General features: G+C 49.1%; 1 protein-coding gene across 4 annotated transcripts in view; it reads left to right on the top strand.

Annotated features, from left to right (window-relative positions):
• The window catches only part of Crhr1 (corticotropin releasing hormone receptor 1), a 42,667-nt gene that overhangs the window by 11,543 nt on the left and 17,942 nt on the right, over positions 1-13,182 (top strand). For all 4 annotated transcript variants that reach the window (XM_028780459.1, XM_028780461.1, XM_028780462.1 and 1 more), the window contains exon 2: positions 9,068-9,155. In XM_028780459.1, the coding sequence (XP_028636292.1) occupies positions 9,068-9,155 (88 nt within the window). The remainder of the gene's footprint in view (positions 1-9,067; positions 9,156-13,182) is intronic.

Below are 13,182 nucleotides of genomic sequence, written 5' to 3' on the forward strand. Positions count from 1 at the left end.
ACGGCCCTGACAGAGAGACAGAGGAAGGGGCTTGCTCACGGTCAGCTCACCTTCTCCTCCCCCCCATCCCTTCATTCATTGTCTGACTTCAGGCCACAGGCTGCTGCCACCCACAATCAGAGTGGGGTGTCCCTCCTTTTTGATTAAAACTCAACCTCTCTCTCTCTGGAATTTCCCTTACAGAAGCATCCAAAGGTGAGCCCCGTTGTGTTTCTTTCTCTTTGGACGTACAGAGGGTTGGTTTTTCAAGACAGAGTGTCTCTGCGCAACAGGCTTAGCTATCCTGGGACTTGTTCTGTAGGCCAGGTGCCATTGTATTTCTTTCTTAATCCAATCAGGCCTATAGTGGAAATTAACCATCATCATGGGGATTGGAAATAGGTACCAGTCCATGTCCTCATGCCCAAGAACCAGCTAGTCCACATCAACATCAAGGGTCTCTCTCTCTCTCTCTCTCTCTCTCTCTCTCTCTCACACACACACACACACACACACACACTTTTGTAGGTGACTACAGCTCCTGGGAACAGACTGGTGATGGAGGGTGATTGCAGGAGACCAGGCAGGGGCATTTCTGGAATGGAAGACTGAGTCACGGAAGAAGCACTCAGCAGAGGGATAGACCATTGCTGTAGAGCTGGCCAGCCCCTTGGCCCCTTGTTACTCTGTATGCACTAAATTACCAAATCTTTCCAAGAGCTTCTGGGTATAGATATTTCATTCTAGCTAGTCCCATTTACAGACAGGAAAAAGACTGGGAGAAGGTCAGTGGTTTTCTCAAGGTTACACAAGTGGACCTGGGCAGTAAGATGTTTTTCTGTGGAGCTCTCTTGAATTAGAGATTGGATTTGGGCTTTCCTGAGAGTCTAGGAGCCAGAGCACATTCACACTTAGAGAAGAATGTCAAGAACAAATGTCCTACTCATTTCACACTTGTGGAAATTGAGGCTGGGCAGTGACTTGTCCACTGTCCCAGAACAGGTCTGTCCGAGCCACACTTCCCTTCACCAGCTCTCCGGCTGATCCAAGGCAAGCATGCTGTGCAGGAACCCAGAGCAAGAGAAGGAATGCACACTGCCAGGAGAGAAGGAATGGAGAAATAAGGAGATGTCAAAATGTCTTGGTGGAGCTGGGCACAGTGGCACATGCCTGGAATCCCAGCATGAGAAGGCAGAGGCAAAAGGATTGCCAAGAGTCAAGGCCAGTCTAGGGTCCATAGTGAGTTCCTAGGCTAGAGTGAGATCTTGTCCCAGAAAACCAAAAAGGAGAAAAAGAAGAAAAGGAAGGAAGAGAAGGAAGGAGAGAGGGTTGAAAGTCATTGTGGAAATTATCATAGGACCCTTTGAGCCAAGGGGGCAAAAAGAGAAATTCAATCTGTCTTGTTTGTTTATTCATTCATTCATTCCACATATCTCTCAATTCATTGAGGATATCAGAATAGCCGCAGACCCTACCCCAGGAGCTTACAGCGCTAGCAGACATTCTCTGGTGTTCTCCAAGGCCATGTGTAAACTCCACTGCCCAATGAGAGGAGCTGGGGTGGAGCAGGTCCAGCCTCACTACCTCACTATGAGGCCTCCATGAGAGGGGCAGGGAAGTGAGGCAGGAGCAAGGGTAGGGTGGGAGAGGGCACATGGGAACTTAGGACCCAGGGAGACACTCTGGAGGTAGGGAACACCCAGGCCTGCACTCCCTTGAGTGTAGGCAGGAGATTTCCCCTTCTGTTTTTTTTTTTCTTCTCTGTATAACAGCAATTTAACCTAATTAAATGCAACAATACATTATTTCTTGTCTGCCTGGAATAATCTTTCACTGCTCACCCACTCTGGGGGGATGGAGGTGGGGAGACAGGCTCTTTGCCTAGAGATGGGGACAGGTTGTGACCATCAACAGAGATTGTTGGGGAGGACCTGGCCTGGGGCACAGCGAGGGAGAAGGGATTGCGTGGGGCAAGGCAGAAAGGCTGAGAAAGGACATGGGACACTGATGTATTCTGTCCTTAGTCTGGTGTTGTCCTGACTCATCTTTAGGGACCTCTGTGGATCAAAAGAAGCAAAGATGTCCCATGTCTCAGCTGGTCTGTGTAGAGTTTGTAGTCCTCACCAATACTGACCCCTCTGCTTGACACTTGTGAGCCCGTGGAGTCCACGGAGTTGCCTGTGGAGTCTCTCGCTACCCCCAGAATCCCCTGTCCAGGTTCAGTTAGCCCACAACTATGCATGTGTCTGTGGCAGCAGAGACGAGGCTTGAAGTGCTAGTTGAACATGCCCTGCTTCTGCAGGCTGGGTGCCAGCATTTCAGAGCACTCGGGGAGTCAGCCTGGGTAAGGAAACTGCTTTATGAGTCAAGTGCTCCCTCCTTCACGTCTTGGCTTACTCCCCTCCGCCTTCCTAAAGGGTACCGATCAAAGCAGTCAGAGTAGTCAGATGGGTAAAGCACCTGCTCTCTAAATGTGAATGTAAATGGAGTTGCGATCTCCAGCCACCATGTCAAAAAGCCTGGTTATCCCAGCACTGGGAGGCGGAGACAAGCAGATCCTCGGAGCTCACTGGTCAGCCCAGCCTGTGTCTTCTGACACTGATATAATAAAATATATGATAGAAGAAGACACTAATGTTGACCTCTGACCTCCGTGTGAGTGTGCATAGACACGTGCACCCACATGTACATGTGTATATACCCTCCTACTATTACACACAAACATGCCTGAGGGGGTGATGTCAAAAGCAAACAAGGGGGACTGGAGAGATGGCTCAGTGGTTAAGAGCACTGACTGCTCTTCCAAAGGTCCTGAGTTCAATTCCCAGCAACCACATGGTGGCTCACAACCATCTGTAATGGGATCCGATGCCCTCTTCTGGTGTCTGAAGACAACAACACTGTACTCATATACATCAAATAAATAAATCTTTAAAAAAAAAAAAAAGCAAACAAGGGGCAGAGCTGGGGTTTTGACCTCTCTGGGGAGTCAGGGCTTTTCTGGTCCATTAACCAGGGTCTCCATGTTCTCCTGAGCTCAGTCCTATCAAAGCCCAATGGACCTGCCTCAAGTTTCTGATCTGGCTTTCAATTTCCCTTCAGGCCTCAGTTTCCACACCTGCAAATGATAGCACTGATAAGATCCAGTTGTCTGTCTGGAGTCTGCCTGGAAATCTGTGTTGGCTCTCCTGGCCTCCCGAATCCATCTCGGCTTAGTGTCTGCATCCTCCACCTCTAGCAGCTTGGGTCTCCCCAGGCCAAGAATGTTTCTCTTCCTGACTATGCCCCCCTTCACAGGCTTTCCTCCCTCCAGAAACCCACTCATGGTCATGATACGCAACCTCTTCCCTGTACTCAGTTACACTCTTTTGTCTTCATGGTGTGTGTGTGTGTGTGTGTGTGTGTGTGTGTCTGTGTGTCTGTGTGTCTGTGTGTCTGTGTGTCTCTGTGTGTTGTATTGTCCTGGTGCTCTTTGTCTGTTAATTGTTTGTTTGTGTGTGTATATGTGTGTGTGTGTGTGTGTGCGTGTGTATGCGTATGATGCTGTCCTGATGCTCTCTGCTTCTGAATTCCTTTATTTTTCTATGAATCAAGTTCTGAGCTTTGGGCTCCATGAACATAGAACCCCAGCTTAGCAAGGGCTTGCAAAATAAGCAAGGTAAACAACAAAACACCATTGTTTTAGGCTGAAACCCCTTCCCAGACGCATGCTTACAAAGAGGGCAGACGGTGACTGGGGTAGCGAGGGCATGGGGCAGGCGGCAGCAGGAGCAGTCTCATGGATGTTCTACCAAGCCTGCCCTTAAGAGCTAAGGAGAATTCTGAGTTCCAGAGGGACCAAATATTGAGAATGGCTCTGCTGGCCTCATAGTCTAGAAGCTTTCCTTTCCTTGGTCCCTGGGAGGTCCACCTCCCAACTTCGCTGTTCTTGCTTCACATAAAAGGAAGTTACATGTCAAGGGCCAGCCACCCACTCAGTCACTCAGTAAGAACAGCACTCAAAGCTCTAGGAGGATGAAGAGGGCCCAGTGAGGAGGCCACACCTCCCCAGAGCTCACCTCCCAGGATGATCCTGGAAAGGAAGGCAGATCCCTCTCCTGATTCTTCAGAAACTTTGAGGAGGTGGGGGTAGCCTTAGCTACCTCCAGGCCACCTCTCCCTCCCTCCTATAGATCCTTAGGTCCCTCCCCAAAAGGTTAATAATCATGGAATTGTCCCATCAAAGAAGATTGTACTTTGTGCCTCAAAGACCAAATGGAGCTTCCGTAAAGTGGTTATTTGCGGTCTCTAATAAGCATTTTCTGGGTGTGATTAACCTTTATGCCAAAGTCACAGTGGGAACTGGGGTGGCAGCTCAGACTGTGCTGGCCTGGGGGGCAGGGACGCTGGAGCTGGAGCAGGCAGCTGTCAGGCCCAGTCCTCCCACCAGCCCTCCAGAGACTTCTTAGCACTTTCCTTGATTCTCTATGGCTCCGTTCTGCCTCCCACTGTGGGTGCCCTGTGCTCGCCAGGGCCTGACATCCATTGTGCAGCTTCTTGAAGGCAGGTGACCTCTTTGAGTAGCGGAGTGCCCTTGTCTTTCTCAGACTGGACCTTCAAGGCTTGCGGAGAATTAGCAGTAAGACAGTTTTGTTTGTGGGTACAGTCCCAGCCACCCGCCAGTGAGTGAACTGTGCACACTGTCAGCTTGTTAAGAGAATCTTAGCTTCTCTGCTAGCCAGAAAATTGCAAGTTTCAACTAAAGAGCAAGCAGGAGTTGGATGTAGTCCCCCCACACATTTGTAGCAGACGTCCAGCTTGGTCTTCATGTGGGTCCCCTAACAATTGGAGCAGGGATGGGAGCTGTCTCTGACTCTGGATCCTGCTGCCACTGGATCCCCTTCACCTACCTGGACTGCCTGGTTAGGCTTCAGCGGGAGAGGATGTGCATAGTCCTGCTGGGACTAGATGTCTACAAAGGGGGCCTCCTTTTCTCTGAGGAGAAGGTGAGGGGGTAATAGAGGAGGGATTTGTAAGGGCAGGACTGGGAGGAGAGGAGGGAGGGGGCTTCGATTGGGATGTAAAGTGAATAAAAAATATGTATTATTAAAAAAAGAAAACAGCAAGTTTTATGAGATACTAAAAACTTGGGGTTTTTTTGTTTTTTTTTTTTAAAACTAGTTGTGGGGGCCTGGGAGACAGCTCAGTGTGTGAGAGAGCTTGCTTGTTACATTAAGTATGGAGACCTGAGTTTGAACCCCAATACCTACATAAAATGTAGCACATGACTGCACATGCTTATAAGCCCAACATTAGGGGACAGAGCCCAGGAACTCACTGGGCATCCAGCCTCACTAACCGAGTGCACTTCTCAATCACCAGCAGACCCTGTCCCAGAGGAATAAGGGAGAAGGAAATAAAGGACAGCATCTGACATCTTCCTCTGAACTCCATGTTCATGTGATGCACAAACACATGGGCATGCAACACACGTGCACACACTCACACACAGGCACACACACTCACACACAGGCACACACAAACACACACATGCACACACATGCACAAACTCACACACACATGCACACTCATGGGCATGCAACACACACACACACTCTCACAGGTGCACACACACACACAAATACACATGTGCACACACACACAAAACACATTCATGCACACACATACACACTGCACAAAGTTTAAAAAGTGGTTCTGAACACACAGCCAGTGTCCAGTGCTAAGGCTGGAAGGAGAGAACAGAGTAGACACAAAGAGTGTACTTTGGTCTGATTTAAGAAGACCCCGATCTGGTTGTATGTAGGCCTGGGCCTTGTGAAGAAGAGGCAATGATGAACTCTCCTGAGAAAAATTGTTTGTTTGTTTGTTTGTTTTTTAAAAAAACTATTTTTAAAAACCATTCCACAACTGATTACAGGGAATTCACACTCCCCTGCCCACAATGCGTTTGTGGAGCCCAGATTAAGAATTCCCAATTTTGCTGGGTGCGGTGGCACACTTGGGAGACAAAAACAGGAGGATGTCTGTAAGTTCGAGGCCAGCCTGGTCTACAAAGCAAGTTACACAGAGAAACCTTGTCTTTAAAAAAAAAAAAATCCCAGTTTTATCTAGTCATGGCAGTACACACTTTTAATCCTTGAACCTGGGAGACTGAGACAGGAGGGATTTTGAGTTTGGGACCAGCCTTGACTACTTAGGGAGCTTGGCTTCAAACAAACAAATAAATCTTCATTACGAGGAAGATAACACTTTAGTCTGGAAAGTTTGGGAGCCTTTGGCCGCCAGCAGAGCCTTCTCTTGCTGACGGAGACAGGAAACAGAGATGACTATGGAAGAGACCCACAGTCCACAAGAGGGAAACACTGGACCTTTGTGGAAGTAGGATTTCAGAATTAGCTAGAAGCTTTCATAAACCTCCACAGAGCAGGAGGGGCACAGGTAAAGATTCTCCCACACAGCTGACCTTTTAGGGGAGGAAAGACCAGCTTAGGAATTTTAAGTATTTGCCTTTACATAACGCAGTCCGGGTCCTCTGTGAGCAGAAAACAGCTCTGTGACCTAGCAGATCTAAGACAGACAGACAGATAGACAGACAGATAAGCAACAGGGTTTAAGGTCAGCTGAGCCCTTTGCCCTGTGGCATTTGGTTCTTCTTCTTTCTTCCCCCTGCCCCAACAAGTCTGGATTTCTGCTCTAATGAACTCCAGGACATTAAGATGTGTGAATAAAAGCTTCCGGTCCTCGAATTCATCATCTAATTAGAGCTGGGTTGAGTGTGTGCGGTAATGAGCTGGCTTTCACACACTCGGGCTACCCCAGGGATTCCATTGGGAACATCCCTAACACAAGCAGGGCATGGGGGTGTACCAAGGGGACACTGAAAGGGTATACTGAGTCACTTTGCTTTGGAGTGCTAAAGAGAAGTTTTGGCTCTAAGGACAGCTGAGTCACCAGGTGCTGGATGAGGTTAGAAGAGACATAGACTGTGTGGGCGAAGGTGGACCAGAACAGGAGGGGGGCTGTATAGCAAGAGAGGATGCCGGGTAAGTAGGTGGGAACGGGGCATGATGTGTCTTCAAGGGGGAGCTAAAACATGGAAGCATGTTTTAAGTATTAAATTGATCAGGGTAGGAGTCAGGCAGTGGGCTAATATTTTTCAATAGGGTTCGAAGTTTACTTAACTTGCCCGTGGCTGAAATGAGATTGGTTGATTGAATGATTGATAACTGATTGATTTGTTGATTGGCTGATTTGTCTGTATGTGTTAAGAGGTGAAGGAGAGCAGGATTTTCTATGGGGACCTCTCTCCCTAGCAGCTATTACCCATCTCTGGGGAGAACACAGAGCAGGGTCCCTGCTGATTCTGAGTGATCTGCTGCGTAGCTTTGTCAAGAGGACACTGCCTTCTCTTAGCTGTCAAGAGCTACCCGCTAGCCCCATGGCTTCCTCTTCTCTCCACTTCTGCCTTTGCATTTGGAAAATGAGGCTGATGATATTTCTTCACGTCTCCGGAGACTGAAACTTAATTACTGATTTATAAAGTGTGGGAAGTTGCTTGGGGCCAGGGCAACAAATGGGTTTATTCTAACCACCACCAAGGCCCTGGAGTGAGTTTACTCTCCCCAGGGCTGATGGCAGAGCAGCTCCTGAACCTGCACGGGATGGTGGGACTGGGGACAACGGAGGAGCTTGTGTCAGCAATGAGAGCCCTAGGATGAGATGGAGGGAGGATGCTTGAAGTGAGGAAATGAATCAGATAAAGCCCACTAAAGACTTGGGCAGACACCCAGGGGGATGACGTGGCTCTGTAAGTCACCAGGATTAGGGGTGATTCTCATGGGGGCTAGGTCCAAGCTCTGGTCAGGAAAGCATGGTGGGAAAGAAGACAGCAGAATCTGCCTTTGTAACCAACATCTGACAGAAGGGAGGAGTGAGTACTGCTGATGCTGGGGATGCTAGCTTCTGAAGGGAGATGGATGGGCAAATGGACAAAGAGAGAGAGAGAGGGAGAGAAAAAAGAGAGAGAGAGAGAGAGAGAGAGAGAGAGAGAGAGAATATATCAAGCTTTGACCAGCCACAGTCAAAGAAACTAGGGTTCCATTGCCCTGTGGATAATTCTCTCAAGCCTAGGGCTTGCAAAGAAGGGAACAGGAAAGACTGGAATGCTGTGTGGAGAACACGTCCAGGGTTGCCATCCAACCTAGGGATTCTTCTCCCACTGTGAAGGAAAGGATGCATATGATAGTGCCCCTCTCCTATCCCCACAAGCTTCTGGACCCCTTTGCCAAAGGAGCCCCCAACAGACACAGCTCCAGCCCATCTCCACTTCGATAGAGCAGATAACAACCACTGAGTTCAAGTCGATCTGTATGTCCTCCTTGTGTAGCCACATCATAACATCACTCCCTAACTTAGTTGCCAAATGTGAGCACGGTACATGTTCTCAAACACGGGGGAGATGAACTTGCTTAAGAGTGCAGACACTGAGGCCCAGATAGGTCACACAGCCCACTCACCCAGACTCTAACCTTAGAGGCAGCAGTAACCTAAGAAAGGTATCATCGTGGTTGGGGATGTCCATTCAAAAAGAGACAGCCCTCCAGTCATAGGGCCATGCTGCTCCCATTCCAAAAAAGCTGTGATCCTGGAGTCAAATTGACACAGAGCCCTCAGTGGGGTTAAAGGACAAAGGCCTTCCCTAGAATAGGGACCCATCTTCCCAGACACGATCATTTCTTCAGTGCCTCAGTTTCTCCATCTGCAATAGCCACATGCATGCTGGCCCCAGGGAGAATCAAGCCATCGTACAGTACATCAGAGTTTGACACATAAAAAAGGGGAGGTAGAAGGTTGGGTGCAAATGTGTGTACATGCCTTTGTAGGGACCTGGTTGCACATGTGGAGATGGCCAGAGACAAACACCAGCTTCCATTCCCAGCCCTCTGTGAACCAGGCAGTTCCAAACATTCAGGAGGGCACCAGGAGACTGGGAAAGGGTAGGATGCTGGGCAGAGGAGGAGGGGCAAGAATCGTCAGGTCAGACTGTCGAGCACTCCTAACAGTGTCCTGCACCCCCTTATGCCCACAGGCCCTTCTCCTTCTGGGGCTGAACTCCGTCTCCACCTCCCTCCAGGATCAACACTGTGAGAATCTGTCCCTGGCCAGCAATGTCTCTGGTGAGTCACCCCTGCCCCTTACCTCTCAGGATGCCAGGTTCTCATAGGGTCTCCTTCCTTGGCGTGGCCTGTATGGAAAAGAAAGATCTGGAGCTGGAGTCAGTGAGTGAGCGAGGACTTGAGGTTAGCTAGCAGCCTTGGCTGTGGGCACAGGAGGCAAATGTGTCACACATTCACCATCCCATGGGCAACGGGGCCAGCCTGGTCTACAGAGTGAGTTCCAGGACAGCCAGGACTACACAGAGAAACCTTGTCTCGGAAAAAAAAAAAAAAAAAGATTTTATTTATGTGAGTACACACCAGAAGAGGGCATCAGATCTCATTACAGATGGTTGTGAGCCACCATGTGGTTGCTGGGAATTGAACTCAGGACCTATGGAAGAGCAGTCAGTGCTCTCAACTGCTGAGCCGTCTCTCCAGCCCCATGAATCAGTTTCATAAATTCTCCAGGATGCTACTATCAATAGTAGCAGGGTCTGGACCCAAATCTAGGTCTTCTGGGCCCCAAGACCAAGCCTTCTCTCATTCTGGGCATGGCCCCAGGGATGGGCGGGTACCAGACAGGATGCAGTGGAGACTCTTTTTTTTTCCCCCATTCTTGCATCAGCCTCAAATGCATTAGATTCTGTGTAAGTCACCAGAGGATCGAAGAGAGTCTCCCAGTCTCGCCCAGGTCCCCAGGACTGAAAGCCAGAGGGCAGAAGAGCAGCCAGTGGAGATACAGACTCAAGAATGTAAACAAGGCCAGAGGAATTCATTTCTAAAGCTGAGCCCACTGGGAGAGGAGGCCTCTGCAACTGAGAGCAGCATTCATATGGCCCTCTGTTCCCTCGCAGAGGTGGAGGAAGGGAGTATTGGACCTGCAGGAACCATCCATGTACAGTACTGACTCCTAGTTGGGCTCACTCACACCCCAAACTGTGGGGCTCAGGACTGGTACCCACAGGAAGACTATGCCCTAGACTTCTTTGGGCCTTCCTTTGCCCAAATGGAGGGAAGGGAATCTATGAGGTTAAATGCACTGAATTTTGAGAATCTGTTTCACAAACTGTAGAATTCAGATAGCTACTGGGTATAACCATGAGCGGCTTCTTAAAAGCACTTCATTGTATAGCTAGGAAGAAGAGAAAGTACACGCTACCATCTGCTTGGCTGCTGCAAAGGAGGTGTTGGGAGGCCAGGACAGGGGCAGGGCAAATCTAAGAAGCCTTTCTGAAAGAGAGGGGTTTTTAAGTGAGCCTAAAGACAGAGCAATCAGTGATTGAACACCAGTGGGTAAATTTGGCAGAAGAACTCACCAGGGTAAGAGGGGCACTGGTCCTCTCAGCCTCAGACTACTCACTGGCTGAATTGAGCAGGTAGAGCATTGTTCTCAGCCTGTGGGCAATTGCAGCCAAAAAGAACCCGGAGGGAGGGAGGATGCCTGGAGGAAAGGTCCCCTTCTCTCCTCTCTACCCCAGGCTAGGTCAGGCTCAGTTAACTTGCTTGTGTTCAAGAGAAATGACACCCTGGAGCCACACAGGTGTCACCTGTCCTTGGAGGCAGCAGGCTGTGATGAATGGCGTTCATTCCTCCGTAATTTGCACTGGATGATGCCCCACCCCCATCCCAGCCTGCCTGGCCTCATAGGATGCAATCCATCACCCTCACAACGGCCTCCGATACAGCCATTTGTCATCTGATGCTGAGACCAACCCAGACCGATGGGCATTGGCAGAGACAGATGGTGAGGGTGGGGCGAAAGGCCCGGGACAGATGGATGGATGTCTGGCCGGAGTGGCTGGCACTGTGCTCAAACCTTTGGGGGCCTTGCGCATGCTTCATGCCAGAAAGCAAGGAGGGGCTAGGTTCCTATGGCCAAAGCCCCATCATGTGACAGATTACAGAGTTGGCTCCTTATAAAATCATGGCATGAGTATGTCTATGCCAGGAAGAAATAGAATTACGGACTAATAACATCATAGACAAGTGGAATCAGAGCTCTTGAGGACCCAGGGTCACCGGTTCCTCTTCCTCTTGTTAAGGTGTCAATGACTGACAACTGTTATAACGGTAGCTAGCGTGTGTGGATGTCCTCTTGTGCTGGGCGCCTCTCTAAGTGCTCAGCCTCATTCAGTCATCACGTTGGAGTCAGCGAGGATTTTTGATTCTGCTTTAAGGAAAAGGAAGCTTAGACTTAGAGAAGTTGACTAACTCACCTGAGCACAGTTACCGAGCACTGTCCTCAAGAACTGAGCCAACTGGACACTGATCTCAGATTTAGTACATTATGTGGTCACTTAAGAGATCTGTCGGGCTGGTGAGATGGCTCAGTGGTTAAGGGCACTGACTGCTCTTCCAGAGGTCATGAGTTCAAATCCCAGCAACCACATGGTGGCTCACAACCATCTGTAATGATATCTGATGCTCTCTTGTGGGGTGTCTGAAGATAGCTATAGTGTACTTACATATAATAAATAAATAAAAATTAAAAAAAATAAAGTTGTGTGCCATCATGCCCAGTTTGGCCTGGGTATTTAAAAAAAAGAGAGAGAGAGATTTGTCATACCCACGGCCCAGTGTCCTCAGTCACTTGGAGATGCAGTGTCACCCCTGAAGTTTTCCCTGCACATACTGAGCTTGCATATAGTCCTATAGTTTCTTCAGCACCTACTGTGTGCTTGGACCTCTACTAGGTATTGAGTGTAAAACTCAAGAGTGTTCAGGGCCACAAAACAGGAGGGCTCATGGACTCCTACCTACTCTCCTGGTGTGTCCCCAGAGACACTTTCTGTATAGCCCTGACTGTCTTGGAACTTGCTCTGTAGACCAGGTTGGCCTTGAATTCAGAAACCCATCTGCCTCAAGACACCTACCTTTGCCCTGCCTTTCTTTACAGCTTAACCCAAGGTGACGAGCCTGTCTGCCTGCCTGTGTGCCTTTCTCCATGCCATGTGGCCCAGACAAAGCTATGGCCCCTTCATCTCATGGCACCAGCCTCCCACTGGCAGGAGTGCCTGTCTTAGAGGCTGCCCATAGGCAGCCCCAGAGTTCCTCTTCCTGACTCAAGCCAGATGGGTAAATGGGTTTTCTAGCTGCAGGGGGATGCCAGATCCTAGAGCTTTTTGTGATTCGCCCAGAAGCATGTAATAGGAGATCCTCTCACACCTGGGCAGGAGCATTACCTACAGTGGAAGGGTCCTGTGAACACCCTTGAGCACTGATTTTGATAGGGAGGAAACTGTGGGGTCAATTTAACAGAAGAGATCAGTGTCCAACTGTACACAAGCAGTAACTAGGACAACCTTGGAAGAGTCCTTATCTGTTAACCGTATGACACAGTGACAAGTGACAACCCCGGATACCTCAGCAAACACCTCCTTGGGACCTTGGGACTGGCTGCTCCTGATCTTCCGTGTATACACAACTCCCTCCCTCCAAGACTGTGATTAAACTTAGTGCTTTAGAAAAATGCCAAATTAAAATAGCACAGTCTGTCTTCTTCTCCGTTCATTATTTGTAGTATTCCCTACTGGATAGCACATGCTTGCTTGTTCACTGTGTCTTTCAGTACAGTGAAAGCCCCCTTAGGGCCGGACATCTTATTTTATTCATTTTTCTATCCCAAGTTCACACCATTTCTTGGGTGAGTTAAGTATTTGAATTATGCTTGGTTTTGTTAAGAGTGGGAAAGAACATGAGAGAGGGTAGGGAGGGGGGAGGACCTAGGAAGAGTTAGAGGAGGGGAAAAATATGAGCAAGACATATCCTGTGAAAATAAGAGTCACTTTAAAAGCCTCCTGTATTCTTCCCTGTCCATTTGGCAGCTGACCAGGAAGGGGCTCGTAGGTAGTTGGCTGGCTGTAGGATGAGATAGCATCCTGACCACAGCTCACCTTTGCTGCCACAGGCTGGAGAGTCTGATTAGCTAGCAGGCTGGCCTGGCCTGATTCAAACTGCTTCCCTCTCAAAACGATGATGAAGTAGGATAGTACCACCTCCTATCCAAAAGGAGGAGAGAAGAGGAGAGGAGAGGAGAAGAGAGGGG

Source organism: Grammomys surdaster, unplaced genomic scaffold, assembly GCF_004785775.1.
Source record: "Grammomys surdaster isolate TR1022 unplaced genomic scaffold, NIH_TR_1.0 371, whole genome shotgun sequence".
Classification (NCBI taxonomy): domain Eukaryota; kingdom Metazoa; phylum Chordata; class Mammalia; order Rodentia; family Muridae; genus Grammomys; species Grammomys surdaster.